The sequence below is a fragment of the Tenebrio molitor genome, chromosome 9, assembly GCF_963966145.1.
Source record: "Tenebrio molitor chromosome 9, icTenMoli1.1, whole genome shotgun sequence".
NCBI classification, from domain to species: domain Eukaryota; kingdom Metazoa; phylum Arthropoda; class Insecta; order Coleoptera; family Tenebrionidae; genus Tenebrio; species Tenebrio molitor.
Genome location: NC_091054.1, coordinates 7497974 through 7525669, shown reverse-complemented (window position 1 = coordinate 7525669; position 27696 = coordinate 7497974). Strand labels below are relative to the sequence as shown.

At 40.5% G+C, this 27696-nt stretch overlaps 1 protein-coding gene and 1 long non-coding RNA gene across 13 annotated transcripts; one reads left to right on the top strand and one right to left on the bottom strand.

Moving 5' to 3' along the window:
- Positions 1 to 3: 3 nt before the first annotated feature.
- Positions 4 to 27696, bottom strand: chico (insulin receptor substrate 1 chico). 12 transcript variants are annotated; one of them, XM_069057720.1, is made up of 8 exons: positions 26539 to 27696; positions 9550 to 9737; positions 8386 to 8477; positions 6876 to 7027; positions 6452 to 6511; positions 6003 to 6083; positions 5033 to 5170; positions 4 to 4064 (listed from the first exon to the last, which is right to left on the bottom strand). In XM_069057720.1, the coding sequence occupies exons 1-8, from the start codon at positions 26930 to 26932 to the stop codon at positions 1798 to 1800; spliced, it is 3372 nt and encodes a 1123-aa protein (XP_068913821.1). In that variant the 5' UTR covers positions 26933 to 27696; the 3' UTR covers positions 4 to 1797. The 12 variants fall into 12 exon arrangements, with proteins under 12 accessions (XP_068913821.1, XP_068913819.1, XP_068913820.1 ...); XM_069057718.1 differs by having other exon boundaries at positions 6876 to 7039; positions 26539 to 27694; XM_069057719.1 differs by having other exon boundaries at positions 5033 to 5167; positions 6876 to 7039; positions 26539 to 27694.
- Positions 9804 to 12208, top strand: LOC138138049 (uncharacterized). The gene is made up of 3 exons (XR_011161948.1): positions 9804 to 10810; positions 10858 to 11145; positions 11196 to 12208. It is a non-coding gene; the product is annotated as an uncharacterized lncRNA (long non-coding RNA).

Sequence of the window (27696 nt, the reverse complement as noted above, 5' to 3'; positions counted from 1 at the left end):
AAGTTATAAATGAAATAATTTATTTGTCGATTTACAAAAAAAAAAATATATGTAGGCAGCCAATAGTATGTACAGACACTAATTTTAGTGTTTTTTAAACCAAACAGGTAAGTAATGTATTGTTTTACACAAATTTCGCAAATTATAGGACTAAAAATATTTTGAAATACACTTCTTTAGCATTATTCATCAAGTTTAAAAAACAAAATAAAACCGAAAGTCAGACGATCCAGACTATTCACTCGACTGTAGCTTTTACAGCAGAGTTGTTAACAAGTTCGGTGTATACTCTGGATCGGTGTCGACGTGATTACAAACTTGACAATTTGAAAATTTCCAAATTTCTATACATATAGCAAAATTTCCTAAAGTAGTTTCACATTAATTTTTACATGCATCACTACATAAATTGTATAAGCTATTTCAAGATTATATAGCATTTTCTTAATATATTTTCTAAAATTTATTAATGACATAAGTCAAGGCTCTTCACTGAATCATTTCCTTACGTGTGTGTTGTTTGGAGTAGAAGTAATTTATAAACAAATCAAGATTTTGTTTCGATCACCTACGTTACAAAGAAAAAAAATAAAATAGAAATAAAAGTCAAAAAAAGTAGAATGTTCTATAGCTAAAAGCAACAAAATTAAAATGCTAAATTTCTCAAATAAAAAAATGTGTAAAGGCACTGTATCATTTGGAAAAAATATAATATATATAATTGAAAACAGCTTCGCGTTGTGGTTGTATATTTTAGCACCTGCTGTATATAAAAAAAATCTAATTTTTACATGTTATGGCAGTTTATGTGGTGGAACAATGCTGATGTTTTGGTATTAATTTTTTTAAAAAATATATACTTAAGAAATGAAGTAATATAAATACAAATAAATTAACACTTACAATGTACAACTTATAAATATACGAAAAAAAAAAAAGATTATGTCAATTTATGACTACATAGGAATTATAAATTGAGCCTCAATAATAATAAAATATTACACATTACAACTCGCTGGTCTCTAACTACATTATTATTTAAAACCTATCTTTTAATTACAATATCTTTATTACAAACAGGTTTAGATAATATAATACATTTACATAACATTGCTTTAAAAATGTGGAATAGAAATATGTAATTACAATAAATTGTTTTACGATTCATCCTTTGTATATAAAATATTTTCTTTAGTGATGATTCTAATGATACAATATTTAAACTTTTGCTAGTTTGGAGAAAAAAATTTTTTCTACTGATTGTATCCCGTCAAAAATTCGACTCGCCCTGATACAACGTTGCACAAGTGTAAAACCGCATCCTTTGCAATACACCGTCATTTCTACCGATTATGTGACCATCTGGAATGCTCGTTTGCTATCAAATGTCACCAAGGGTGCGGTTTCGTGATTTTCTTCAAGAGGGTCTGCTAATTTATACATTCCTTTAATCGCAATTGTCCGAGATCATCTAGTGAAATTAATAGCAGTAACATTTATGTATTCTATTTCCTTCCAACACTTAGTAAGACATAAAGATAGGTCGCATACACGGTCCCCTCCTCGTTGATTGGCTAATACAATTGATACGAAGGTGGGGAGGTGATATGTTTACAAATTACGTAACTCTAAATATTTTCCTATAATTTGCAAAAAAAAGTCCAACTGAAGAAAACAAATTTCCCTATCTCTTTTGCGTGTAACATTCAACAACTTTTCTCTAGTATGCTTAGTCGATCGATCATCTGGATATGACGTTAAGTCCATGGTAACGAAATTACCTAAAAATCAGTCTCTTTAATGTTTAACTTTCGCGTTAGACGCAAGCGAATTGTGCTTCAGCCCTTCACTCTTGACGAAATCGATGGCGGCGTAGGTCAACGTCAGTTCCGCCTGGGTCTGTCCCTCTCCCGCCGCTCCCGCGCCCCCTTTTATGGTCCTCGGACTGCGGTTGCCCTCCTCCAAGTCCAGGCTGGCGTAGTGCAGCTGGACGTCGGCGGAGGTGACCGAAGCCGGTCGGACGCGGTCGCTGTTGACCGACTCGGGCCTCGAGCCGACGATGGTCGAGCCCGACGAACACAGCTCGCTGGAGGTCGAGCTGGGGCGCGACAGCGAACTTCGGCCGCTCTCGGCCACCGAGCCGGGCCGGGCCCGCAACACCTCGTAGGGGGGCTCGGACCGCACCTCCTCGCCCTTATCTTCGACTTTGTCGTCTTTGTTCTCGTTGATGGGGCGGAACGAGGTGTAGTCGGAGAGCTGCATCATGGCCATGCGCATCGACGGCGAGGTGACCCTCACCCCGGGCTTCATCACGGCGTAGTCCTCGTTCACCGGCGTCTTGGGATTGTAGTTGACGTAGTCCGAGTTGTTCTTCTGTTCGAAGTCCATCGGGGTGTAGTCGCTGTTGTCAGTCTTCTTTAGAGAGGGAGGAGTCTTGTCCGGTTTGAGCGGACTGCACGGGCTGTTCAAGCTGATGGGAAATATTGTCGAGGAACTGGAGGGTGTGGTCACGCTCGAACTCGAGCTGTCTTTCGAATCTCGCCGGCTGTTCTTGCGCTGGCGGGGAAGGCTCGCGTACGGCGTGGCCTCCCCTAGAGGTAAATGCATGGTGGTGGGCGGCGTCCCGGTTGAGTATTTCCGACCGAGGAAGGCGTACCTGGGACTGCTCGAAGTGGTCCCGCTCTTGGGGGCGACCGTCGTCGGGTTCTGGATGGTGATGGGTTGCGACCGAGACTTGTCCTTCTTCCGCGAGTTCTTGTCTCGTTTCTTGCCCATGCTCATGTTGGCGTAGTCCTCGTTCACGATCTGGGCGCTGTCCAGGCTCGACTGTCTCTGATGACCCCGCCCCAAAGACATCTCCACGTAGCCGTCCGGAGTGGCCGGCTCCGTTTTCGGACTCCCGAAGTTAGTGTCTAGATGGCCGCTCCCGAAAGGGGAAGCTCTGGCCGGCGACAGCTGATAGTTCGAAGCAGGCCTCTTGAAGGACATCGCCAAGTAATTGTTGTTGTTGTTGTTGTTAGAAGTGGAGGCCTTCCTGGGGTCCATCTCCATGTAGTCACTGGAAGCGTCGGACGACCCCTCGTGTTGGGACGACATGTACGACGACTTCGCCGGAGATGTTCCCGAAGACATATCCACGTACGGAGAGGTGTCCGGTTTGCGTCCCGGCCTCATCTCCACGTACCCGTGGTTGTTCTTGGGACCCGGTCTCATATCCATGTATCCCGAATTGTTTATGCTGCCTGACCTGCTGAAATCCATTTCCATGAGATCATCCATTGGGCCGATGGAATTGTGGGAACCTTGTCCTCTAGAGTTACTCAAGAGCGGAGCACTCGACGACTTAGCACCTTGATGGGAATGATATCCGTGGGGCGGTAGCACCCTACTAGGCAGCTTCTTAGTCTTGGACCCCACACTCAGCGCCCTCACTCTCAAATTCTCGTTGTTGGCCGCGAACGCTTCCGCGTACTTCTTGTAACCTTCTGGTTTCGACCCGACGGAGTAGGCTCTGGTGGGCCTCGCGTCGTCCTCTTCTGACGGAGTGAAATACGACGTGACCTTCTCGAGAGGATACTCGGCGAATCGCATGTCAGTCGAGGGCGTCCCCGAAGTCACACTGCTCATACTCGCAGTCGGGGAGTTGTTGTGATGACGACCTTTGGGCGACATGTCCACGTACCCGTCGTCCGAACTGTGCAGAGCCATGGAGACGTAATTGCTGCTGCACGGGGGACTGTCCGGGCAGTCCTCCTCGGCGATGGCCTCGTCGGGAGTCAGCGAGTGGCTGTAGCGTCCCAGAGTGGGGTCCAGCTCGGTGCAGACGTCGGCCTCGTCGGTCAGACTGTACGAAGAACCGGCCGAGTCCGTGGAACAACCGACTGATGGTGGACTGACTGGACTTCCGGCCGGGGGGCTGTGCGAAATGTCGCGGGCGTAGAGCGAAGCAGGACGGTAAGTGAAGAGAGACCTGGCCTGATTCCACATCTGCGAATGGGTGCCCTCGGAGGTGGTGCGGGCCCTCGACGGCATGCTGTCACACCGTTCGCGGCTTCCGCTAGTGCCTGGAAGAGAATAAGCTCCTCAAAATAACTGTCTCAAAGGGCGCGCTCAAATCGCGAAGGACTTGAGCGCCCCCATCTCTCTCGCGACCTTCTCGACGTGAAAAATTAACTTTATCCATCGCAAATTTTACCACCAGATTTTCACCCTCAACAAACATCGGTTGTTTTTACGTCGTAGTTGGTTGTTATTTATGCTATACGTCCAAATTTGTCACCTCTTCTGAATTTGTAAATTTGACAGTTGACAGCTCTGACTTACTTGTCACTTTGGACTTTGCAGTTTTCACTGCTTGTTTTTCGAAGTGTTAATTAAGGTGTTCTGAATTAGGTGACGAAGCAAAAGAGTTTCTTCCGAGAGTGTCTCGTACAGTTGCTGCAGTAAGTAGTAAACATTTTGTTTAATCTAAACATAAAAGCTTTCTTACTTTAGCAACAATGAAAAATGGTATATTAGAAACTCGGCGTTGTTGCCAAGTTAACCTCCAATTTATGCTTTTTTTTCCATTTCGTATTAAATTTTTATTAATAAACAATTAATCAACACTAACCGATGTCTAAAATATTACAAAATGGTTCAACTGGTCAAAAGGCATTTGTATGACAAGTCAACAGAACGGTTTGTCACTTGGCTAAATGCATCATGTCGCATCCGTAAATTTTTTAAACACTCTAATTTTTCTCTAGTCACTCGTTTTTGCGGGGCAAATATTCTGGTGAGCAAAATTCCGGTACGTATTTATGTGGTTATCCTGGCCAATCACAAACTGTGCTTTAGCTGACCGTCGAAAATCCACCATCGAGGAGACCGCGTTCGTTTCGATTCCACCACCAGATCTAGAGTTAGTATACTGAGTCAGTTTGACGTCACAAGTGTCGATTAGTGCGAGCCCTGTGGTTAGTCAGCACTTAAGGACGACACCGTGTGAAAGACTCGGTGCAGTCGAGTGAATGAGAGGTGCGATACATACATTTGGAGGATTGATTGGAGCGCTTGGCAACTCGCGAAGGGTGTGAGGTGTTTTGATCAGAATTAGGTGCAGGATTCGCTAAGGGCAGTGATTGAGTGCGCTGATGGTTGATTGTCCCCGACGGGGCTACGCTCCCTGCTACGAATAAACAAACACCCAATAACACACGGGACACTTAATCCTCCAATTACCAATACACAACATTTATACACCACATGACCAAAAAAATTAAAGCTCGGTGGGTCACGATAATGAAGTCCAGTCTTTGATATGTTCGTACGAGCTGTAACTGTCAAAATGAAAAGAGATCACATCTGTCAATGTAATTGTTTTTTCTCAGCTGTAAAAAATTGTGGTTACGTGGTGTCAATTACGAAATTTAGCATTTTTCAATGTTTGATTGGTGTTTTGTCAGTTTTGTGTAATGAAAAACAAACCGAACATAAGGAATTATCTTCGGTGAGGATGAAAATGCAAATACTTACCAATCAACAATTTACAAGCGTTATTTTTACCAAATAAAAAAGCAGCCTACATAGAAAACAATTTTTGCTAAGTGAGAAACAATACAGACAAGAAAACTGCTTGCGAATCGTTTCTGTGTGCTACAAACTAACAGCATAATATGTTGGCATAAAAATTGCGGTGCTAACAAGAGCTTATTGACAGATGTAAACAACTTTTCTTCATCGATGACATCGATGACAATGAAAAGATCGCGTGAATCAATCCACGAATCGACTTTTGTTTCTGATGACCGATTTTGATACATGGTACAAGAAACGATGCAACATTCTCACCTCGACACGAAATAGGAACAATTTCAGTTCCGATTCTTGTCGGATACACATTTTTGTCAAGACCTGTTCTCCTGTGACTGGTGTATTATTTTGGCCAGTTACATGAACAACACTCAACACAAAATGGTGAACATTTTACAAACGGATACTTGTAAGCAACGATTACAGACCTGATATTGAATGGCGACGTTGCGAAGCCCTCGAGGATCCCCGGAAGAATAGGTGATGACAAAAACTGGCAACACCGCTCACTGCAAGCCCCATGCAACCACATTAGCACATTTAACAGCATCATCAAGCAGGATTAATTTTTCCAACTAAACATTTTTTACACGCAACGAATTTACCTCGAACGATTTGAGAGTCCAGATCGTGTGTACAGTGAGTGACAAATTAATGGAAAAAAATGTTTAGTCTTCAAACTAATCATGATAAGTGAGTGTAGTGTAAGATATTAGAAACACACTTCATTCTAATGAAAGTTCGACTGAATGCAACCCAACAAACACCACTTTTGACCACCGTCGAGCTTATGCAACCGTCGAGACTGTAAAGTGATTGGTGTTGCATAAGCACGATCGAGTTCACCACAGGCGAAGCGACGTAAAAAACACCATACCGACAGGGTGTTGCGAAGAACTGCTCGGTGTGACCTGCGTGTCAGTGGTTTGGGGCAAATCTGCAAGTTAAAGGAACAATACTACTACACTATCGCCTACGACAAACAAAAAAATGTTGTATAATATGAACAGGAGAAAAACAAAAGACCATAAAAGTGCACCAATTGTTTGTTCCAATAACAATGGACCAGTTTCGTCATAGGCTGACGTTCAACGGTACAAATTCGAAGCAACAATAAAAACGGACCGAGAGGAAGGCCGTTCGATCAATAACGAATTAATATTGTAAGAAAGGTACGATGCAATAAAAAGTGCACGAAAACAACACAAACAGGAAAGGTGCGGAGAGAAATAAAAGTGTGTTTCGTATGTGTTCGTGTAGCGTGTGTCGAAATCTGGTGCTATTTTTAATTGGTTGGTTACCTTGGGTGAAGAAGTGACATTTCGAGGCGAAGCTGCTCTGGGTTTTCCGCGTGGTGCTCGGCTTGGAAGATTCGGTGGCCGAAGAGGAGCGGGTGCGAGTCTTGGGAACCAGCACTTCCTCCCTGAAGACCTCGTTCAAACCCATCATGCAACTGCGGAGATACCTAATGATATTTCAGAATGCAGTCGACACGAAAATGTGTGCTCGCGTTCGTGCGCTCCACGCGTTAGCTTCTAACGGAATGTTTGTCTGCGTGAGACCGGAGGCGGAGGAGGCAATGCCCGATCCGACGCGGCGCAACTCGCGACGTCTTTAATTGTCCAAGAGTATCCAACAACTGTCGATATTACGTAGAAAGTTCCCTCGACCGGAGCTGATCCTACTAATCACCGATTTATACGTAATACCCACGAAATTATTCCTCGGCCACACCTCGACGATTTCTTAACGACATCGCACACGATTTTTGTCGACCACTTGGTGTTTCCCGCCAATTCGAGATGTTTTCACGAGATTCCGAAATGTCAAAGCGTTTCGAGTAATTTTAAGGCTTTCTTACCGCTTTCTCTGGGAAGTACTTTTCGATGCCTCCGAGGAGAGGGAAATTTCGAGTTGTGCAAGGTGGATTCGGATGAGCGACTGTACACTCGTTGTTTGTATTATGATTTTTGTGTGTTATGCTTTCTAAAGTATCTATTTTTATAAGGTTGTTTACCGTTCTCAATTATTCGTGTCAGTGGTCTTTTCCGTAACGAGTGTTAGGCAACGCTCGATCTTTGCGTTCTTCTAAATAAACAAAAAAAATTTTTAAAAGCTTCACGAAAATCTCCCATGAAGAAGGAATCCTGTTTGTGAATTTTTAATAGTGTCGAGTCACCTTACACACATTTTTAGTTATAATATTAAATAATACGGCCGTGTAACAATGATTGGCATTTTCGACGAACGCAAAATATGTAGAGATTATAAACAAGTGTAAATAATTGAGCCACGACAATATTTAATATGATGAAGCTTGTCAGTTTTACGTAACCGATGATCGTTGTAGAAACTTTTTGCAAATCACTGACAACGTCACAGCGGCAACAGCAATTAGAACAGCTGTTATTTATTATTAGGCGCCAGTGATAAATTTTACGTAGATAACCGGCGAGCTATTATAAATTTTAAGTGTATTATTACAATACAAATAAACAAACAAATAGACCGAAAAAATTCCGAAATCCTTATCAACGCGACATTGTTATTGCCGTGTGCTGTTGGAGTTGTTTGTCGACAAACAAAACAAGTCTGCACATGTTTTTAGTCTTCCGATGGGAAAAAAAACCGACGGGACATCCGGCACGCGTCCCAACATGAGAAAAAACAAATCGGGTGTCGAGTCGATTCGACAAGTAATAAACAAATAAACGATATTAGTAAAGCACTTTAAACAATGCACACGTCGCGGGCGTGATAGTTTTCGTCGAACTGTTTGCTTTAAAGATTTAAGAAAATCGGTGTCCTTACTGGAATACTGTAAAGTGGATGTTCTGGGAGATGGTGCTGTCCTCGGTTTGCATCCACAGCTCCCCGGCGCCCAGGGTGCTCGATCTGCCGACCTGGAAGGCAAAAAGAAAATTTCGTGATCGTCCTGTCAAGGCCGCCGACGAGATCCGAAGGTGTGTTGTTACGTGTCTCAAGATGGACACTCTCCGAGGTAATTAAACTCGGAGAAGGGGCCGTGAACTTAGTGGGAAAACGTCCACGCTTATGCTAAATCGCGTGAAATTAAACACTCCAGAGGTTGGTAAACCTGCGTGCGGTAGTCCGGGAATTGTTATTTTAAGAACGCGCGATCCAGTGGTGAGAATATAAAGTGACAACACGGAGATATTTGTTGTTATGTCTGGAACAGTTGGCAGTCGACCGATCCATAACGTTCGTCGAAGATTTCCGAGCGCGAGGAGCTTGAATCCTGCGATTATCTGAGACGAGACCTGATCGATGCGAATCGCAATCAAGGCCGCCGATTCGCTGAACGTGTGCAACGACAGTTGCAATTTTCGCACGACGAAAAAAAGATTTTTCTGCGATCAATACGGAAAGATGCATTACTGACAGTCGGTGCAGATAAAATTCCCACTCCGCGCATGCGCCTTTCAATTGACAATTTAGAAGTTAACCTAAACTGCCATTTTGTCGGTTGTGTTGATCTAAAAAGTTAATTTGCGTTTATCGGTCTTTTAGGTGATCGCAGAAAAAATGTACGAGGTGCGGAAAGAAAGGCCCGTTCTTCTCGCTCGTGCCGCAACCTCTTCACCCTCGTGAGAAATTGGCACTTTTCCGCACTCATTACACAATAGATGGAGCCGCGGCAACAAAAAATTTGGAGAATGTCCAACTGTTTCTTCGACATCCAGAAAAAACCCGACCACTGACCTCTAAAAGTGTTTCATTTGGAGTGTCTGAACGAGGCGCGCGGACGGAACGCACCTTCTGCTCGAAAATATTTTGAAGGATCGAGGAAAACAGCACAAGCGGCTGGAAAATTCCCCCAACAGGGGGGCCCAACGGCGTGTTTTTTTTAAACGGAACCGTGCCATAACCATAAAATTAACTGCCGAATTATTCCGAAAAACAGCGACAAATTAGGTTAGGCACGCAGCAAGGCCACCTGAATCAATCACTCACCTCTAGGAAAAAAAAATCTCGTAAGTTTCCGCAGCTTCTGATGTTGGTCAGGTTGAATTCGATTTGAGGTATGTGATAGTCTCTTTTGATGAGGCTGAGGGTCTTGTCCGTGAGACAGAGTCTGTAGTAGCCGGTAATGCCGGCGGCTCCTAGGCCCCTGTTAAGTACAGTCACTTGCCAGACATGTTCTGAAACAACAGAAAAAGTAAGAGAATAAAGTCATTCGCTCGGCGATCATTAGGGCTGGTCTGCACTAGAGGGGTCGCTGCTATCGATAGTACTATCGATAGTTCGATAGTTTCAAATTTGACAACGACTATCGATTTTTTCAATAGTAAGGGCACAATTTCGATAGTAGATGCAATAAAACACGTCGAGAAAACCAATGTTATGACAAAAATTATTTTTAAAATTTAAACGACTGAAAAAAGAAAATAAAGTAGATCTAAAGAGAGTAGGTACGATATCCCGTGACGCTTGCGCAACATTGCATTTCTGACAAATTAATTGCGTCATTTCAATCATTCAATCGTTTCACGTGCTTTTTACCGTTGTTTTAATTTTTCACGTCAGTTTCCCTCCTCGTTTGAAGTTTAATATGTGATGCAGCATGCCGAAAAACAAAATTAGCGTGTGGGATTACTTTGAGAAAAATTCATTTGGGCTTCCTCAGGCTAATTGCTGTAAGTGTCGAAAAACTTATAAAACAAGTGGAAACACTAGTAACTTATGGGATCATCTTCTAAGAGCTCATAAAATCAATCCAAAAAATCCACAAAATGGTTCAGGTTCAGATTCAGAATTAGAAGAATGCCGACCACCACAACAGAAGAAACAAAAAGTCCTTTCTTTTGAAAGTTATTTATATAAAAGATCTGATAAGAAAAAAATTTACTTAGACAAATATGTAGTGGCAATGATTGTATTAGACATGCAGCCCTTTTCTGTCGTTAGTGATAGTGGTTTTAAACAATTAATAAAAAAATTGGATTCAAAGTATGAATTGCCATCAAAGACAACAATAAAACAAAGATTATTACCAGAACTATACAATGAAATAAAGGAAAAGTTAAGGAAATACTTGGAAACTGTGGAATCTGTTGCCTTAACTACAGATTTATGGACTTCAAATTATTCTACGATTTCATATATGACAGTTACATGCCATTTTTTGAAAGAGAAAAAATTAGTCAGTACTGTTTTAGATACTTTACAGTTAGCAGGAACTCACAATGCTGAGAATATAAGTACTTGCCTACAGGTGTGTGTTTTTAAAACATGTTAAACAGTTTTAATTTTTATTTTTAGGATATTATTAAAACCTGGAAATTAGATGGGAAAGTATTGGCTGTGGTTACTGACAATGCCAGTAATATGTTGCTTGCATGTAAAATAATAAAACTTGAGCATTTACCTTGCTTCGCGCACACCCTAAACTTGACAGTTGAAGATGGTATTAAAAAGACTGAAAACTTGGAAGAGTTGTTAAAAAAATGTAGAGATATAGTATCTTACTTTAAGAGAAGTACCAAGGCGAGTGACTGCCTTAGAGAAGAACAAAGGCAACGGAATGAAGCAACACTTAAAGTAATCCAGGTAGAAATAAACTTTTCAAATTTAACATTTGTTAAAAATATATATTACAGGACGTGTCAACAAGATGGAACAGCACTTTCTTAATGATTGAAAGAATTCTAAAACTAGGTGACAGTGTTACCATAACTCTTGTGAAACTAAAGTCTGCTCCTAGTTTTTTAACTATAGATGATCAAATTGTTTTGCAAGATGTATGTGCGATTTTGAGAATATTTAATTTAGCAACAGAAAAGATTTCTGGAGATCTGTATCCTACAATTTCTCTAATAATACCATTAATATCTGGACTTTTTTGTAAACTAAATGAAATTGAAAAGTCACTGAAAACAGACATTGGTAAACAATTGTTGGAAAAGCTGAGAGAGTCTGTAAGAGAAAGATTTACAAATTATGAATCAAAAAAGATCACAAAAATTGCTTGTTTGTTAGATCCTAGGTTTAAACAATTAGCTTTCAAAAACAAAAATAACTCTTTAGATGGACAAGCTATTATTCAGAATGAACTTGCAAATTATATTAAAGAGTTTGACAACACTAATAAAGAGCCAGAAGAGTTAAATTTGACCCTCGAGAATTCTGATGTAACTGTATATGAAAGAGAAAACTCCAGTTTGTTTAGTTTTATAAAAAATAAGGCTGAAGTTAAAAGGGTTGTAGAAACGTCTACCAGCAAAGCCATTATTTTGACAAGACAGTATTTTGAAACTCCAATAGTTAGTGAAGAGACTGATCCTCTAGAATTTTGGTGCAATAAACTACAACCCTTAAATGAAATTGCTTTAAAGTATATGGTAGTACCAGCAACCTCTGTGCCCTCAGAGAGATTGTTTTCAAAGTCTGGACAACTAATTAGTGCCAGAAGAAGCAATCTCAAACCAAAGAATGTCAATATGATTTTATTTTTAAATTATAATTTAAAGTTATTTAATTTTGATTAAAATGTTTTTGTTACATTATACTCCTATTATTCTGTTTCGTTATTGTTATTTTTGTAATCAGAATTTATTTTTATTTTGTTTTTGTCATTTACATCTTTATTAAATACATCGTTATATACAATGTATATCTTTTCTATTAGTTGGTCGATAGTTATCGATTGTTCGATAGTTTGCAGGGCGGCACTATCGATATATTCGATAGTAATTTTTTCCGATAGTTGACCTCTCTAGTCTGCACGCCAAAAACGCGACCACGTGGCCGTCGACCGTTCCCCTCTCTCATGCAAATAGTGATCTTTATCATCGGCGTTGAACTTCCCAAAATTTATTCCTGGTCCGATATTATTCGTCTAGACATTAATTTATTCCGGTAATATTGTTTGTCTGATGTTATTTTGCATGTCGGCGGAACAGAACAGTAACGACGGAAAATTATCCCGGCCGATAGGTTCGAACCTAACAAAACAGCCGCCGCCTCTCGACCAAGACAATGTTTGAGGGGAACTTATCCCATTTTTATCTGGTGTTGTTCGCTTTTAAGTATCATTTTTATTAAGAATGAACATGCAAAACATGAATGATCACCGCCGGCTGCCAACGTCAAAACACGACAATAAATTTAACGCACGGTGGCCATCGCCGCTTGCAGAATGAAAATAACGCGACAGGTGTCGTCGATACGAAATGGTTAATTAACGATTTGCGGCCTCTAACGACACAAATAAACAACGCAATCGGTCCGCTGTATGTTATGTAAGCACCGTTGGACCAAAAACTGACCGACAACGTGTCTGATGAATATCCACGTCGAATACGATGTAATGCGGCTATTACAATAATTTGTTACCCACCAACGACACGAGATTTGAACCGATTTCCACAAAAATTCATGCCAACTTAACGAATCAAAATTTCCCCAGATTTTGAAAGTCGCGTGCATGGCTGCTTTTACTTTACATGGTTGACAGCTTTGACCTTTGTCCGAGGGAACATTCACCCAATTTTTGTATGTCCGAGAGTTGGGGCAATTACATTTGCATGATTTAATTAGGTATATGTACATAGATACCAACTGATTTTTTACCAACAGCAACTTACGCCGCACAATTTTGCAAAATTTACACTAGGGAGTGGACCCGAAGTGTAACTTACAAAAATTTACGGTCTAAAATTGCCTAGAAGAAAATAACAAGGCAAGTCTTTGATTGATGCAGTTTCAATTGTTGTCAATTGTCTTGATTGATAGTGTCATTTTATGAGAAAATTCAAGATTTTTGAGATAAGAGGTTATGTTATTTCACCGTAATGTTAACCATGTCAATAGGAGTTGTTGTTTGCTTGGTGACGTCTGTTAATATATTGGGTGATTCAAAATGATTGTGGATAAGTATGGCAACTATGTACGAAAATTTATGTGACAACTGTGTGGGAAGGATAGAGTTGACATTTCTTTGACAGTTCATAGTCGCGCAATTTTGAAAATTGTCAAATCAATATGCAATAATGCTATAAAAAAATCAAATATACGCTAATGAAATGTCATACAAATGTCAACTCTACCCGACCCACACAGTTGCCACATACATTTTCATAGATAGTTACCAACCATACTTATCCATACAATCATTTTGAATCACCCAATAGATTTGTCAACATGACAAAATGAAGATAGCATACTGTATATTCCAATTTTTACCCTTTTGAAGTGACGTCACGATTTTCTCGCTTTCTCTCTATTGAAACGACAGAAACAGAAAAAAACAAAAAAGCGGCACGTTTACATTGATTACAAACATAACTTTTCGTACAAATTTGCAACATATTGGGGCGTATTCTATAACTGCTCCGCTAAATTTTAAAGGGCGTTAAATTAAGTTGTCATAGCAATGACCAATCAGGGCTTGAAATTTTAAATGACGCTAAAATTTTAACGCCCCTTTAAAAATTACAGAATACGCCCCAATATATAGTTATTTATCATCAATTCAAATTTGTTTCTGATCCTAGCTCAAACATACGTGAAGTTACTAGATAATGACGTCATCGCAAAAGGGTAAAAAATTGGACTGACTCTATGTACTGTTTTTGTATGCACCAGACAGGTTCTGATCGCTTTATCTATCCAAGGATGAGACAAACAGAATTTGCATCACCTACAGGATAGTAATTGTAATTCGTAATTGACTGCAATAGGGTTGCAACCAATTATTGCACGTCTGCAAATCAGAATTCTCCTCGCTTTGAATGGTGTCGAGCCTCACTTCAATGTGACTTTGAAAGATACTCTATTTGTTTTACTGATAAGATCAGATTTTGCTTAGATGGTCATGATGGCCGTAGAAGAATCTCTAGAATTTATCAGAGGCAGCAATAAACTCTTCCCAATATGATTTTTCAGCAGGAGAAAGCTAGAGAATTTTTACAAAAAAAGTCTTGTCACTGAGATTCTTGACTGGCCGGCGCGATCTCCAGATTTATGACAAATAGTCGTCGAACTCTTTGGCGATTGCTTCAGCAATCTCCTCTTCAGGAGGCTTGAGACCGCTTAACACAAGAAGACAAACCACCCAATTCGATTAATGCCTCGAAGAGTTAGAGAGTGTTCTAAATAGCAGCGGTGGACCAACTCATTAAAATTTTGTGATGTAATGTTATTGGAATTTCATGATTCTCTTATCATTCTATTGGACCGTCAAGATGTATGCAAAAATAAACAAATCAATACAAACGACCCATTTTTCCGGGTGTTGCATATTTTTGTTGTTCAGAATGTGAACAGTTCCAATAAATAATAATTAATTCTGTTAATTAGCATGACCTCTTAACAGACAAAGAAAACAAAACTGCTTCCTGAAACCGAGTTCATTTTGCAAAATTAGTTCAAATAGTTGTTCGGTTATCCAAAAAGTCTCCGATTTCGTTTCAACTCGAAGGTCCTTTGCACTCGTCGGCACGTGACTCTTCCACCTATTTAGAAACCACGCAAACCGTTGAAATAATGAATTGACGTAGACTCATTACGCACTTGCGACAACAGGAAACAGATAACGAAGTGAATAATTCATGAACGTGAACCGCACATGAACGGCCGAAGCTGCGAGCTCGGACACTCGCGATTTTCATTGATTTCCTCGTCGAAAAAAATCATCCTCTAAGTAGGTCTTTCCGTCTGCCCGTCAGTCTGTGAACAACACGCCTATTTATAGCGTCCGGGTGGGCGCGCTCAAAACACTCCCATCTGCCAAACTGATCGCGATTTTAAAAAATCTTCAATTGCCCAATCGGAAATTCCGATCTGTTGTTGATCTGGCGTCGATCGCGATGGTAAAAACACCGATGATTCACCGACCGCCCTGCCGGAAATAAGAGGCAGTCAATGAGCGAAAAACTAGCAGGAAATAACAGTGTGACGAGCGCCTGTGGAATGCCGAATGAAATTGGAACATGAGGAAACGTATGCACTTACTTACAGTTTAATTAAATTTCTTACGGATGGATGACGAAAGAGATGAAGCAATTCTAAAAGCGGGCGAGTAAATCAACGCGCCTCACTGACCACGGGGCATTTTATTTATCCACCATTGTGTCTGCTGTTATTCATACCTGGTGCGGATAATTCTACTTCGAAACGTTCACAATGTATCCGACCCCGTACCGACCTTCGCACCCTTTATTTGCCAAAATTTAATTTTCCCAGTCGACGGTGGCGAGCTCTCCGCCGAAAAATCTTATCTCCCAAATAAAACTTTTTTCATCATTGTGTTTGTTACTTTCCCGAGGTTAAACATCAGGGAAAACTTTTCGGTTTTTCCTTTGACGCCACCGCGCGCCAACATACATCCGTTGAAAATAATTTGTGTGTCCTCTTCCCGGAAAGGTCCTTTAAACTAAATTAATAGATTTATGAAAGGACTTGTATCTCTGGAGGTCAATTGCGACACGCGTTTCACGCGGAACGTTCAAAATAACTTCATTTGATTCCATTATCGGCCCACAATATAATTATACAGGATTCGATAGCTTTTTGCCAAACTATAAAACGGAAAATAAATATGTACAGTTAAGAGACACGGAATTTCGGGCATCACTGTCAATATACTGTCAAAAAATGTAAAATAGACTTTACTTTATTAACCTCAATGATTGACATGCGATTGACGTGAACAGAAATAAATTCCAAAATTTGACTTTTGAATGTCACGTTGACAATAAAGAGTTATTTACATCGCAATTTTTTGAACTGACAGAAAAATGATGCCCGAAATTCCGTGTCCCTAACTGTACCGCATTATCGTCAATAACACAAAAATTAATTATTAAGGCAAATAAATATGTGTGCAGTCAATGGCATTTGAAAGAGTGAAATTCTTCCATGCATGTATGCGTATTTTTTTTAGATGGAACAAAACTGTTGGTGGTAAATTTTAAATTTACCGCCACAACGCGTGCGCAGGCAGCGCCTGAAAAGTAACTAAGATTATGATTATTGTGTCATTGTAATCAATTGTTTCTCACAGAAATTGTACAGAAAATAGTAAATGTTTGCGTGGGTGTCATTTTAATAAAAGGAGTTCGCTCGAAGTTTAAGTTTTAGGAGTTCCCACTGGCGCAGAGGAAAAGTGAATTTTTCCAGCAGATTGCAACGAAAACGACAAATAAACAGCATTGACGTCAAGCGTTGTTTACTGCGTGTGCCCCCGCAATTAAAAACAAGAATTCCCCTTCGAAGCCCCGACGAGGTGTACATTTTGTCAATTACTTTGCACGAAGAATGAGAAAAAAATAGCCATCCGAAAACGTTATTCAGGTTAGATTTCACGTCGCAGTGTCAAAGGCGGTGCAAATTCGTAGTTGTTTACACCAGCTCTTGACAAAAACAAGCAACACACGCTAATAGAAAAACACTTCGTCCTAGAAATCGATAGAATGACAAGGTTTCATTTAATGCGTTTTTATAGGTCGTTAACTGTGGTCGAAACGACACGGCCCTTCCACAATGTTCCGCAGTCGAGTGAAAGTGGCGCGGCGCAGCAGCGTCGGGACCACCCGCAACAAGGAAAAAGAAATTCGGTGGGGCTTCGCCCCTCGATGACACAAGCTAAAAACGTCACCGTGGGCGTTATTCCGCGAGAGGGCGCCGCAATTGCGCAATCAACCGACAAACAATAATTAATGCTGAAACAAAACGAGCGATATGACCCACAAACAATTCTCGTCAAGAGCGACTAATTTCGAACGTTGTTTACCGACTGTGTTGTAAACAACATAATCAAATCTTATAAAAACATCCTGGAGCAAAGCGAGCGAACACCGCAGCCGATCGTTAGTGCGAAAAACGGCCCCTCCAGCTCGGCTTGCAGATTTTTTCGACGAACGAATTATGCAACGGTACTGTTAAAACCGTGTGTGCTATTTTTAAACCATCTTAATTCCACCGCAGACAATACTCGTGCTGGATTTTGGTGGAAAAACAACGTAAACACGAGATGACGTCAGGCGTGCCTAAAAATAACACGTTTCCATTTCGAAGTGTAGGAAAGCGCAGTTCCCCGAATTATTAATATACGGGGTGTTTCACCTTGATCGACACCAGAACCGGTTATTTCCAGTCGAACACTAGAAATAAGTCCTGGCACCGGCCCTGTAATCGACGCAACAAAAATTTTCCGGCGACCGGTCACGCATGCCGCTGATGATTGCGAACAAATAAGGAAAATAACACGACTATTTACTTATTCAGGGTGTTTACGAGTTCTCGTTGACCGAGCCGGTTCTCTAAATTTTTATAATCCTGATCTACAGGTCGTAACTCTCTTTATTTATAAACGATCTTTTCTCAAGTTTACAACCAAGGAAACACCACAGATGACAAGAACTAGATGCATCGACCACAAAATAATGTGGTGCGTCCTCGGCGAAAACTTTACCGCACGAAATGCAGCAAAATGTTCTTGCGTGCAGTAAAAACATGACAATAAAAGAACGAATTAATTTTAGGTAAAATAAATATTTAAGTTATCTGGTTGCTCGGCTGTGCCAGGTGCTGCTCCGGTCAAGGGGATTCACCGAAGCTTCCGTCAAAAAAATTTGCTTCCCGTCGTAAACTGTCAAATTCGGTAAACGGAACGTGAGAACCGTCGCGATCAAGCCGAAAAACAACAACTCGTCGTTCACGGCACAATTAAAACCCGAATAACAATTTGCGCTTCCAGATCATGTGAATTACAGGGTGTGCGCCTCATTAGAATGTTCGCCGCCGTGGGGAGTAAGTATCGTTGCATGTGTGACGGTCACGTGTTGGAAACGTCGGCACCTTTGGCGGCGGCAATCACTCACATTCGGTCCGAGCAGTAAAATTTATTTGACCGAAACCGGGATACACTCCGGGATGTTTACGAGATAATTGTTTGTTTGGACAATATTTAGTGTGTGCCACTTGTTCGGTGCTCTTAGTTATCGTTAATGAGTAGGTTTAATGAATAATTGCCGAAAGTTAACGAGTGCCGCTTTCTTCGCTTCATAAAAATGCCCCCTCTGTCCATCTTGGACCGAATACGGTGCGAATGTACCGACCGTGATCCGGATTGAGATTGGCCTCGCCAATATCGTGAAAAATCGTTCGATTGTTTTGAAAGCGTAAAGATAAAATCCACCCCCGCACCAAACCTACGCGACCTTAAACACAAAAAGCCGTAAAATAATCGTTTCGTCAATGGCGGCCATTGTTCCTCTCCCTGCGGTGGCGATTTTTGTATCTTGTTTTTTCCTGGGCGGTTACGTCACGAAAATGAACGTCTTATCGATCTCGCCGCGTCGTATCGAGTCCGGTTGAAATTTCCACGTACTCAAGAGAGAGGGAAAAATTTCAATCCGGGCCGATAAATCACGCAACCGGACGTGTTATCGATTCAAAACAAGCGACTTGTTAATTCCAATAATTATTAAAATCAATATTGATATTCTTAATTCGATTGCCGTGTTGTGAAGTACGTCGCGCACCGTGAATGTTTAATGCAGTTTGTTTTTTCCTCTTGTTGTCCATTCATGAACAGTAGGGGAGGTTTGGGAAAATTAGAGGCTATCTTCATACGGAAAAATATTCGCGGCTTAAATTAACAACAGACGAGTAAACAGATGGCTTAATGTTGACAGGTTCCGCGATGGAAATAATCTGTTGGGCTTCCGAGAAAAGTTTTCGCATCCTCATGGTTATTTGAGGTACGGAGAACCACCAAAAGGCGGAACCACTCCCGTTACGACCATCGACATATACAGGCTATCTATAAAAAATATTATGGTGCCGCCTTTTTAAAAAAAGATGCTCAATTTTAATTCTTAATAATTGATTGTCACTTCTGACATTGACGTTTTCAGTCTAATTTTCTTCGTTCCATGTACATATTCGTTTTATCGCAGTTGATCACAGTTAATAAACACTGGTGATCTGTGCCTTCCGTAGAAACCCCTCCGATATAGCTCTAACGCTTAAACCCAGTTACAAAAATCTGGCACCATTTGTGAGATTACAAGAAACTGGTGTGGAAGCGCTGGAGATCTGCCACCACTGTAGAAGTTTTACGACAAACCGGCAAATTTTTTTTGAATACCCTATATCTACATGTCGATGGTTACGATGCCACATCTGTGACGCTTGTTTATCATTTATTTGCTCAAAGGCAAGACTCGAACGCTTGCAATGTAAACAAGGGGATTCACACCTGTCGTACCGAGTGCAAATACACGTCGTAAATATCATATCTACACCCATTCATTATTCGCCGAATCGCAATTACCGAGAATCACCGAAACGCCTCTGGAGTTATGTATTTTAGTCGAATCGAAAATACGGCGAAAGTGATAAAACCAAAGAATAAATTAAAATTTTATTAAACCGAAAAAATTGATCTTCCGGTGTAGTGAAGTAAATGTGATGAAGAGAATGGGCAAATCGAAACAGTTGTTGCCAACGTAAGACTGCAGCGAGGACCATGACAATACAACTCGAAATTAAGAAGTCCCACAGGAACTTGTTTCGTGACAGCTTCTTCCAAAAAAAAATTTGACTTAATCGACAGTGTCCGGTTGCAAATTGCTGCAACCTTTTTTTTGTATCAATTTTCGTGTGGATTTTTAAATCATTTTCTTTGTATGAGGCCATTTACCAGCGTCTTTAATTTAAATTGAAGTAGGCATTATAAAGTAGTTTTCAAACGAATTATGACATTTACTAATCGTGAACAATACGAAACGAGTCTTGGATCGATTCGTACGAACGTCAAACCTACCGCAAAACCGTTTTTGTCGAGAAATGTTCACATAATAAATCAATGATTCGTGTATCTCTGAAGTGGAATGCAATAAACGTTACGCGATTTCATCAATTTATTGACAAATGTCGCCTACTTTTGGTTTGACAATTGATGCCGATTTAAGCCCGTATGAATCAATCTGCGGTCGACGTTTCATGGCCGGCTGAATTTCAAAATTAAAAAAAAAAAACAATATGTCCACACGTTTCTAAAATTTTAGTAAAATAAGATAAAACAGATAACCTTACGCCTTATCAACACCGCCGACCTCCGACATTGTCAACTCAAAATCAAAAATTTTTACAATTTCTAGATTACAAATTCGACGCAAGTGTCAACGATTCGCACGTGTATCGATAACTCTGTTTATATTAATTTATTGCCCAACCTTGGTCGCTTTATTGGTGCACTTTACGACTCCGAAAAAATCATGTTTCGCTTGAATTTCCCCGATCGTTGTTTACGCGATTGTTATTGTTGACAGTTTTTCGTAACTTCACTTGTTTATCTCGGCAAGGTTGCAACACGAAACCGATAAAATCCGGCGGAAAGTCAAAAATCGCGTTCACGGTCAGGTTTTGTGCGTTTCAACCAAACATCATCCAAAAAAACACAAGTTCATCGAGGAAACCGGAAAATTGGTGGACGCTGGAAATGTGCAGTGCAACGATCCGAAATGCACAAACAATGGTCGCTTTTGATCTAAAGCAACCGAACAGGTCGACGTAAACATCCGCGTCACCGACCGATCTAGACCCAATCGAAAATACGTGGAACGACTCCTCGAAAACAAGTCGCAGAAAAACAATTTCAGGCAATTTAACCATACCTCTGGTATTTATTTATAACAACGGTGAATCATATTTTGCGGAACTGTGCAATAAATGTTGCAAATATAGTTTGTTTTTTCCGTACGTAAATTCTGATCGAAACGAACAGTTTTTTAAGATTAGATCTGGTGAAAAGTAAATACATATAAATGCTGGGACAAAGGAAAAACCATGAAGAGACCGAGTAGATGATTATTTGCAAGGAAGAACTAACTGGTGACAGACGGAATGAGAAAGTTCTACGCCAATGGAATGGCCGGCGTGTCGAACCCGGCAACTATGTAAAGAATTTAAAAAGTCCGCACTCAATGGAATTCTATTAAGAAGCGATATTTGTTTTGTTGCTGTATTAAGTGTTTTAGTCATTGAACGGGTAACAGTACTTCGGTACACAACAGATACCTCGACAACAATTACCACATTCTTGTTTGATTTCGTTTCGGTTTTTCCCGTTCGAAATTGGCAGTCCCTCTTTGTCTCACTCCGTCTTTCTCTCTATGCGCGGAATTTTAGAATGCCAAAGAGGAGAGGATGGAGCGTCTTTCTCCAGTTCAGAGACTGCAGAAATGATTCATTCACCTCTTGAGACAAGCGGCCGAAAATATTTTGCAGAACATTCCTGTTAAATACTGACGTCACAATTTTCTTTCGTAACGATTACTGTCGCCGATTTAAATGCTTGTTTATTTTACAAAGGACAAAACAAAAAATCTACTTTTTCGTCTCTAAAAACGATGGAGCTATCAGATATACTAGTGGTGAACAAAAACCGTCTGAATAAAAACAGAAACCGATTTAAAATGCTCATTTTTCTTTTGCTCTAATGGTGAAACAATTTAAACAGAATTTTATGACGTTAATCGTAAATCCTTTTTGTTACAATATTTATATGTAATGCACAATGATCATCATAAATCTCCACTTTATTCTAAACATTTTTCTGTTCTCCATTTTTATCAAACCTTTTCTTAAAATGTATTTGATTGGGTTTTATTCCTCTCTTTTCAGATATGTCAGTTGAGTTATATAATTTTAAACGTTTCGCAATACGTTTTCGTCTTTGATTCGAAACGAATGTTTCACCACTCACGAAAGCATTAAATAATCCCTCGATGTTATTCGTTATCAACAGAATAATACCAACCCGCATAAAAATTATTTAATATTTGAATTCTCCGTTTTACCTACGTAATCCACACATTCACACTTATCCTTTTAATATTGTTTTGAGGTTAATCTCAAAATATATAATACAAATTATTTGTGTTAAGATAACATCAACTGATCTCAGATTACTCGAATTACATCCTTTGTACCGTCTCCTTGACAGTAGTAAATAAATAAACAATTTTCAATTTTTGTTTGAGATAACTTAATTAATCTTAGCAGATATTTTATGTTGGATTAATAAAATCCCTTTTGAAATTTTAATGCAATAAAACAAACTCAATCCAATCAATATTCGACCATGTTTAGCACAGATGTCATACAAGATTACGATTTAGTTCAATGTTTTACAAATAAACGAACAACTTTAATTTATCAATGCATTCGTCATCTTTCAATTGACGACTACATTATTTTCTCCGGAATTTAGAGAATTTTAAATCAAAGATAAAAATAAAAACAGTTTTCTCATGTAATTCTACGAAAAACACTTGAACCCGCACATGCGATTTACCTCTTTTCGATAGAGCTAAAACGTAATAAAGTCATTCGAGTTTTTTTCCGTTGTACATTCTTCATTTGTTCTATTGTAGTTTAATTACCAATTCTTCTGGTTTCGTTATCGCAATTAATAATAATTTTCCACCACTTAGATCCTTTGTTTTGTAATGTTCAAAATTGCGAAGTTATAAAATACGATCAACAAAAAAGGGAGATTTAAGGGGCGGCTATGGAAAACAAAATTTAACCTGAATAAACTGTCAGCTGTTAATTTTGACATTTACGTGGAAATTATTTAAAGAATGATTTTCACTCGGGAACAAAATATGTATTTATGACAGAAATCTATTTTTGAAATGAGAACCAAGAAAATGGCGACTGGGTTAACCACAGAGAAACTTTATTTGTTGGAGTTTGTTTTGACGAAACCTCCCTTTGTCATCACAGCTGTCAGTACGGCCGAAGCTACGGCGCACATTTTCAGAAGTTTTGTTTTTCGTAGCCGCCTCATTTTTTTAAAATCATATTGTATTATCACACGCGCTAATAAAACAGTTCGTTTTGGATTTTTTTTACCAGAATATCATTAAATTTTCAATAGCAAATTTAGATACGAGAATAACTTGAAAAATCACGGATACCAATATGAAAATAACTAATATTGTTCGAATTTACTATTGAAACTCTTCTATTCTCCAAGTAAAATTCTAGTAAATGAGCGTTTCAAAATTGATAAACGGCCTCAAATTTCAATTATTCTTGGCGAATTCTATAAAACAAACTGCTCGCATTTACTAATTACCGTTCAAATCTTTACTTTGGATGTAAGTAAATAAACACCCAATAACCAAGCCCTGTCGGTCATGAAAAACAAACGTAATCTCTTAGATTGATGCACACAGGCTTTAACTGTCATCAATTATCAAAACAAAAATAGGTCAATAATGTTTATGTTTACAAATGTTACCAACTATCTGTGAGAAATTTTGTGTAACATTTCAAGGTGTGTGATTTGAGGTTATGCTATTCCGTACTCTAATGTCAATGGAACGTCGACGGTTTGCTATTTCGCTAGCGAAGGTCTGCCAATACTACGTAACCTCAACGACAGAAAAACTATCAGGACATATTTTTCCTATTACATATTTTGTTTATTTACTTCACGAAGACATTGTTTTCTTTTCGGTAGTGCATGAACACAATAGAAAGTCGCTATTAATAAATAATACCGTTATTTTGTATTTGTAGGCTTTGTACTACTGTTATTAGATTTAAAAATAAACCAATGTCTTTCAGTGTATTCAGAACATTAAGGGAAGTAAAAACAAACGAATCGAAAAAACGTAAAGAATTAACTGAAGTGAAGATGTAACAACGACAATTTATTATGACACAATCAATATTTTTACGACGAAACATTAAGATAATTGCATTTTGTTTATTTATACGAGTAAGATCCTGTTTATTTCAGTTAGCATGTTACGCATGAAACGCTACATCCCAACATGTCCTTTCTCAATGTGCAACAAGAACTCGTCGTTTTGTGCACACAAGGATAACTAACTACTTTTGAATTAACTTTAAGTGTTTGTTTGGTTGAAGATGCATCTCGGTCAAGTTGAGACAAGACTTTCGGTGAGTCTTTGTGACAAAATAATTTTCGTCGCGAAACGACGCCATCATTTTGGGTATTTCGCTGTCACAACTGTCCTGTTCAAAGTGAATCGATAGCTTCGCCTTCGCCGACAACATTTTGGGCACCTCCGCCAAGTCGGAATCCGCCGCCCGATTACGCACTCCATCGAACAAGTGTCTTTTTTCGTCTGCTCGCCTACAGTCGAACATATTTTTTTCGCGATCGACGTCTGGGATCGCCGAGTCGAGCCAAGGACGTCCGCCAGAAATACGACGGCGTCGAATCACGCGTCAGACGTCGGGCCACGGGCCTCGTGTCCGTCGTCTGCGTCCCCCTCGTGGATGTGTTGTTTTCCCGCCTGCACGACGCAGGTCCCGCCCGTCTCGCCCTAACCTAGACGGTGGGAGCGGGTCCGAAATGTCGTCGCGGCGCCACCATTTTTTTTCTCTGGCCTCTCTTCTTTCTCGCTCTCCCGGCGTCTCGTTCCCGCGCGACGTCCTCCTGCGTGACACTCCGAAAAGCGTTGGAATTCGGTGGCGCGCTATATTAAAAGCGGACTTTGCTACCGAGGACATCAAAACAAACAGATAATGGCTGGCTTGGAGCACATTATTCCGTTTTTATCGTGAAAACATGTTATTGTTCGCGGATTCCTGAATGGGGCGCGTTTACGACACGCCGGACCGATTCCTGCACACACTAAAATATTGCCATTTGTTCTATTGATAACCAGAATGTGCGTGCCCCGAAGGTCGACGTTGCCTATCAAACTTGATACTAATTACATTGCTGTCGACGCACGTTTCTGATGTAATATGATATGATAAACGGAACAAATTAATTGCTTATTTACTCGTGTTTTTTTCGAACAAATCCCCCAGATTGTCGTCCAAACCTTACCGACGACGACGTTGGCAGAACTGCCTTTTGACAGACAACCAATCCATTCACGACAATTCTGACAAAATCGAAAATTTCTCAAACCCATCACCTACGCCGAAGAAATGAACAAACAACATGTGTGCCGTGAAAAATAGGACAGATCGTAGGATGGTTGTTTTTTCGTACTTGTTTTTCAAACACCGAATTAAATAGTCTTGTTTATTTTTCCAGTGTTGTATTACTCCAGCCAACGTTCACTATTTGTTCAATACGAACCTGCCTTGTTTTCTTCTGCGTAGAACATGGAGAATTCTGTTTGTTTATTTTTGTTATTATTTACCATTCAGGACATTTTAAATGTTTCGCGTAAATTAACGATATAAATAGAGCTACTGTGGTGCTTAGGTAGTCTGGAACACGGAAAATTCAGCAAACAGGATATACAGTTAATCCATTAATGACGCCATAAATCATGAGAACGCGTCGGGACGACTCTCGATATTTATCGAGTCAAAATATGTGTGGAGCTTAGTGGAATGATCTTATCCGTTTCCCGTAATTTTCCTGTTTAACAACAACACAATAAAAGTGTTTGATTAAAAACATATTTGTCTCAAACAAAGAAATGGTTTAAATAAAGAGGTAAAGGTACGACTGTTGGTCGGTTAATGATGCAAAAATGGTACATAACCTCATCTGTACAACACATTGCCACTCTTCTGGATGACAGGTAAAGGAGACTTTTACTCAAAATGGCAACGCGAACAGACTTTGCGAAATGTTAAGCCTTAGTGAGGAAAGTCGTGTCGGAGCTTGATTCATGATGTTATCAGAAAGTCCGATCGATTTCCAAATAATGCCTGGAGTAAACTTTCCGATGTTAACCATCCGATGAGTCATTATCTGCAGCTGGATGTATTTCTGTCGTTTGGCGAACAGGCGCGAACCACGTGACAAGGTAAACATCCGCGGTCGGTTAAAGCCCCGTGTTGCCTGTTACGCCACTGGTGAAATTCAATTTGCACGTTCCGTTGTAACCTTTGGGATTCTGTTTTTTTTACGGCGTGTTTGTATTATTAATGTTAATCGGCGGCGTGGAATATTTGCAAGGCTTCCGCTGACACACTCACCGAACGTCGGCTTCGGCGGTTCACCGTCGATCACCTCTTCGCCGTGCTGGAGCGACAGCAGTGCTTTCAGCCAGCTGTCGACGTCCTCCTCGTTGTCGAGGACCACGCAGAAACAGTCGTCCTTCGTGTAGAGCGCGATGACGTGTTTGTATTTGGTGTCCAACCTCCTGTTGATGTTGAAGCAGTTCTTCAGCGGGATGCTGCGCTTCGGCGGGAGACCGCTGTTGAACTTCCTCTCGGTGTCGTAGTACTCCAGTCTGGCAGACGTCTCGGCCGTCTCCGCCCTCAGGACGAAGAATTTCCTCCGAGACGTTTTCATCTTTTTGAGGTAGCCGCAGCGCACGACGCCACCGCCGCCGCCGCCGCCCCTCTCGCAACCTTTTCTCACTGACATTGGCGGGGCTCAGACGCAATTCGCGATCCGGGGGCACATCCCCGGCTATTAAGGCCACTTCACACCACAATTAACGGCAGAAGTCGATTTGCACGCTCACAATGCACCAAGACACGGATCAAAACACGTCACAGCCAACACTGAACCCACTCGTGTGTACTACTGGCCACTGGCAGCATTTCGTCCATCTTGCCGAGGTCGGTCATGTGTTATAGACGTCTGAGGCGGCTATGTCTGGATTCAAACCCACCGACCGCAATCCGTCTCTCTCACGCGCACTAACACCATGCGAACTCCGCCCCTGACGTATGTCTCCACCTCATTGCAGCGGCGCTGTTCGTTGTAAACAACTGCAGCGCCTGCGTCGATTCGTAGTATTCGATAACGAGAAACTACCGTGGACAACGTTGCCACACCGCCACAACTTCGTCCAAAAAATTCAACAAAATTACGTCGAACTGATCGAACTTTAACTCCACGTGAAACAAAAGTCACACACCACCGCACCAAACCGCGAAACCTTTCCTGTGACGTCACTCCTATGTAATGAAATAACCGACACACGTTAGACTGTCATCACTGACCACCCAAATCGGACAGATTTTCGCGTTATACTGCCAGAAAAATTCTTGACTTTTGACATGTGTTCGTTCGTTGAGCTGGTACAATATGAGATGCAAATGTATCGACTCGAGGTGGTGCTACTTGCGGAGAAATTTTGAAAGGTTGTCGGTTAACAACGTGGCAACGCTGTCGAAGAATGT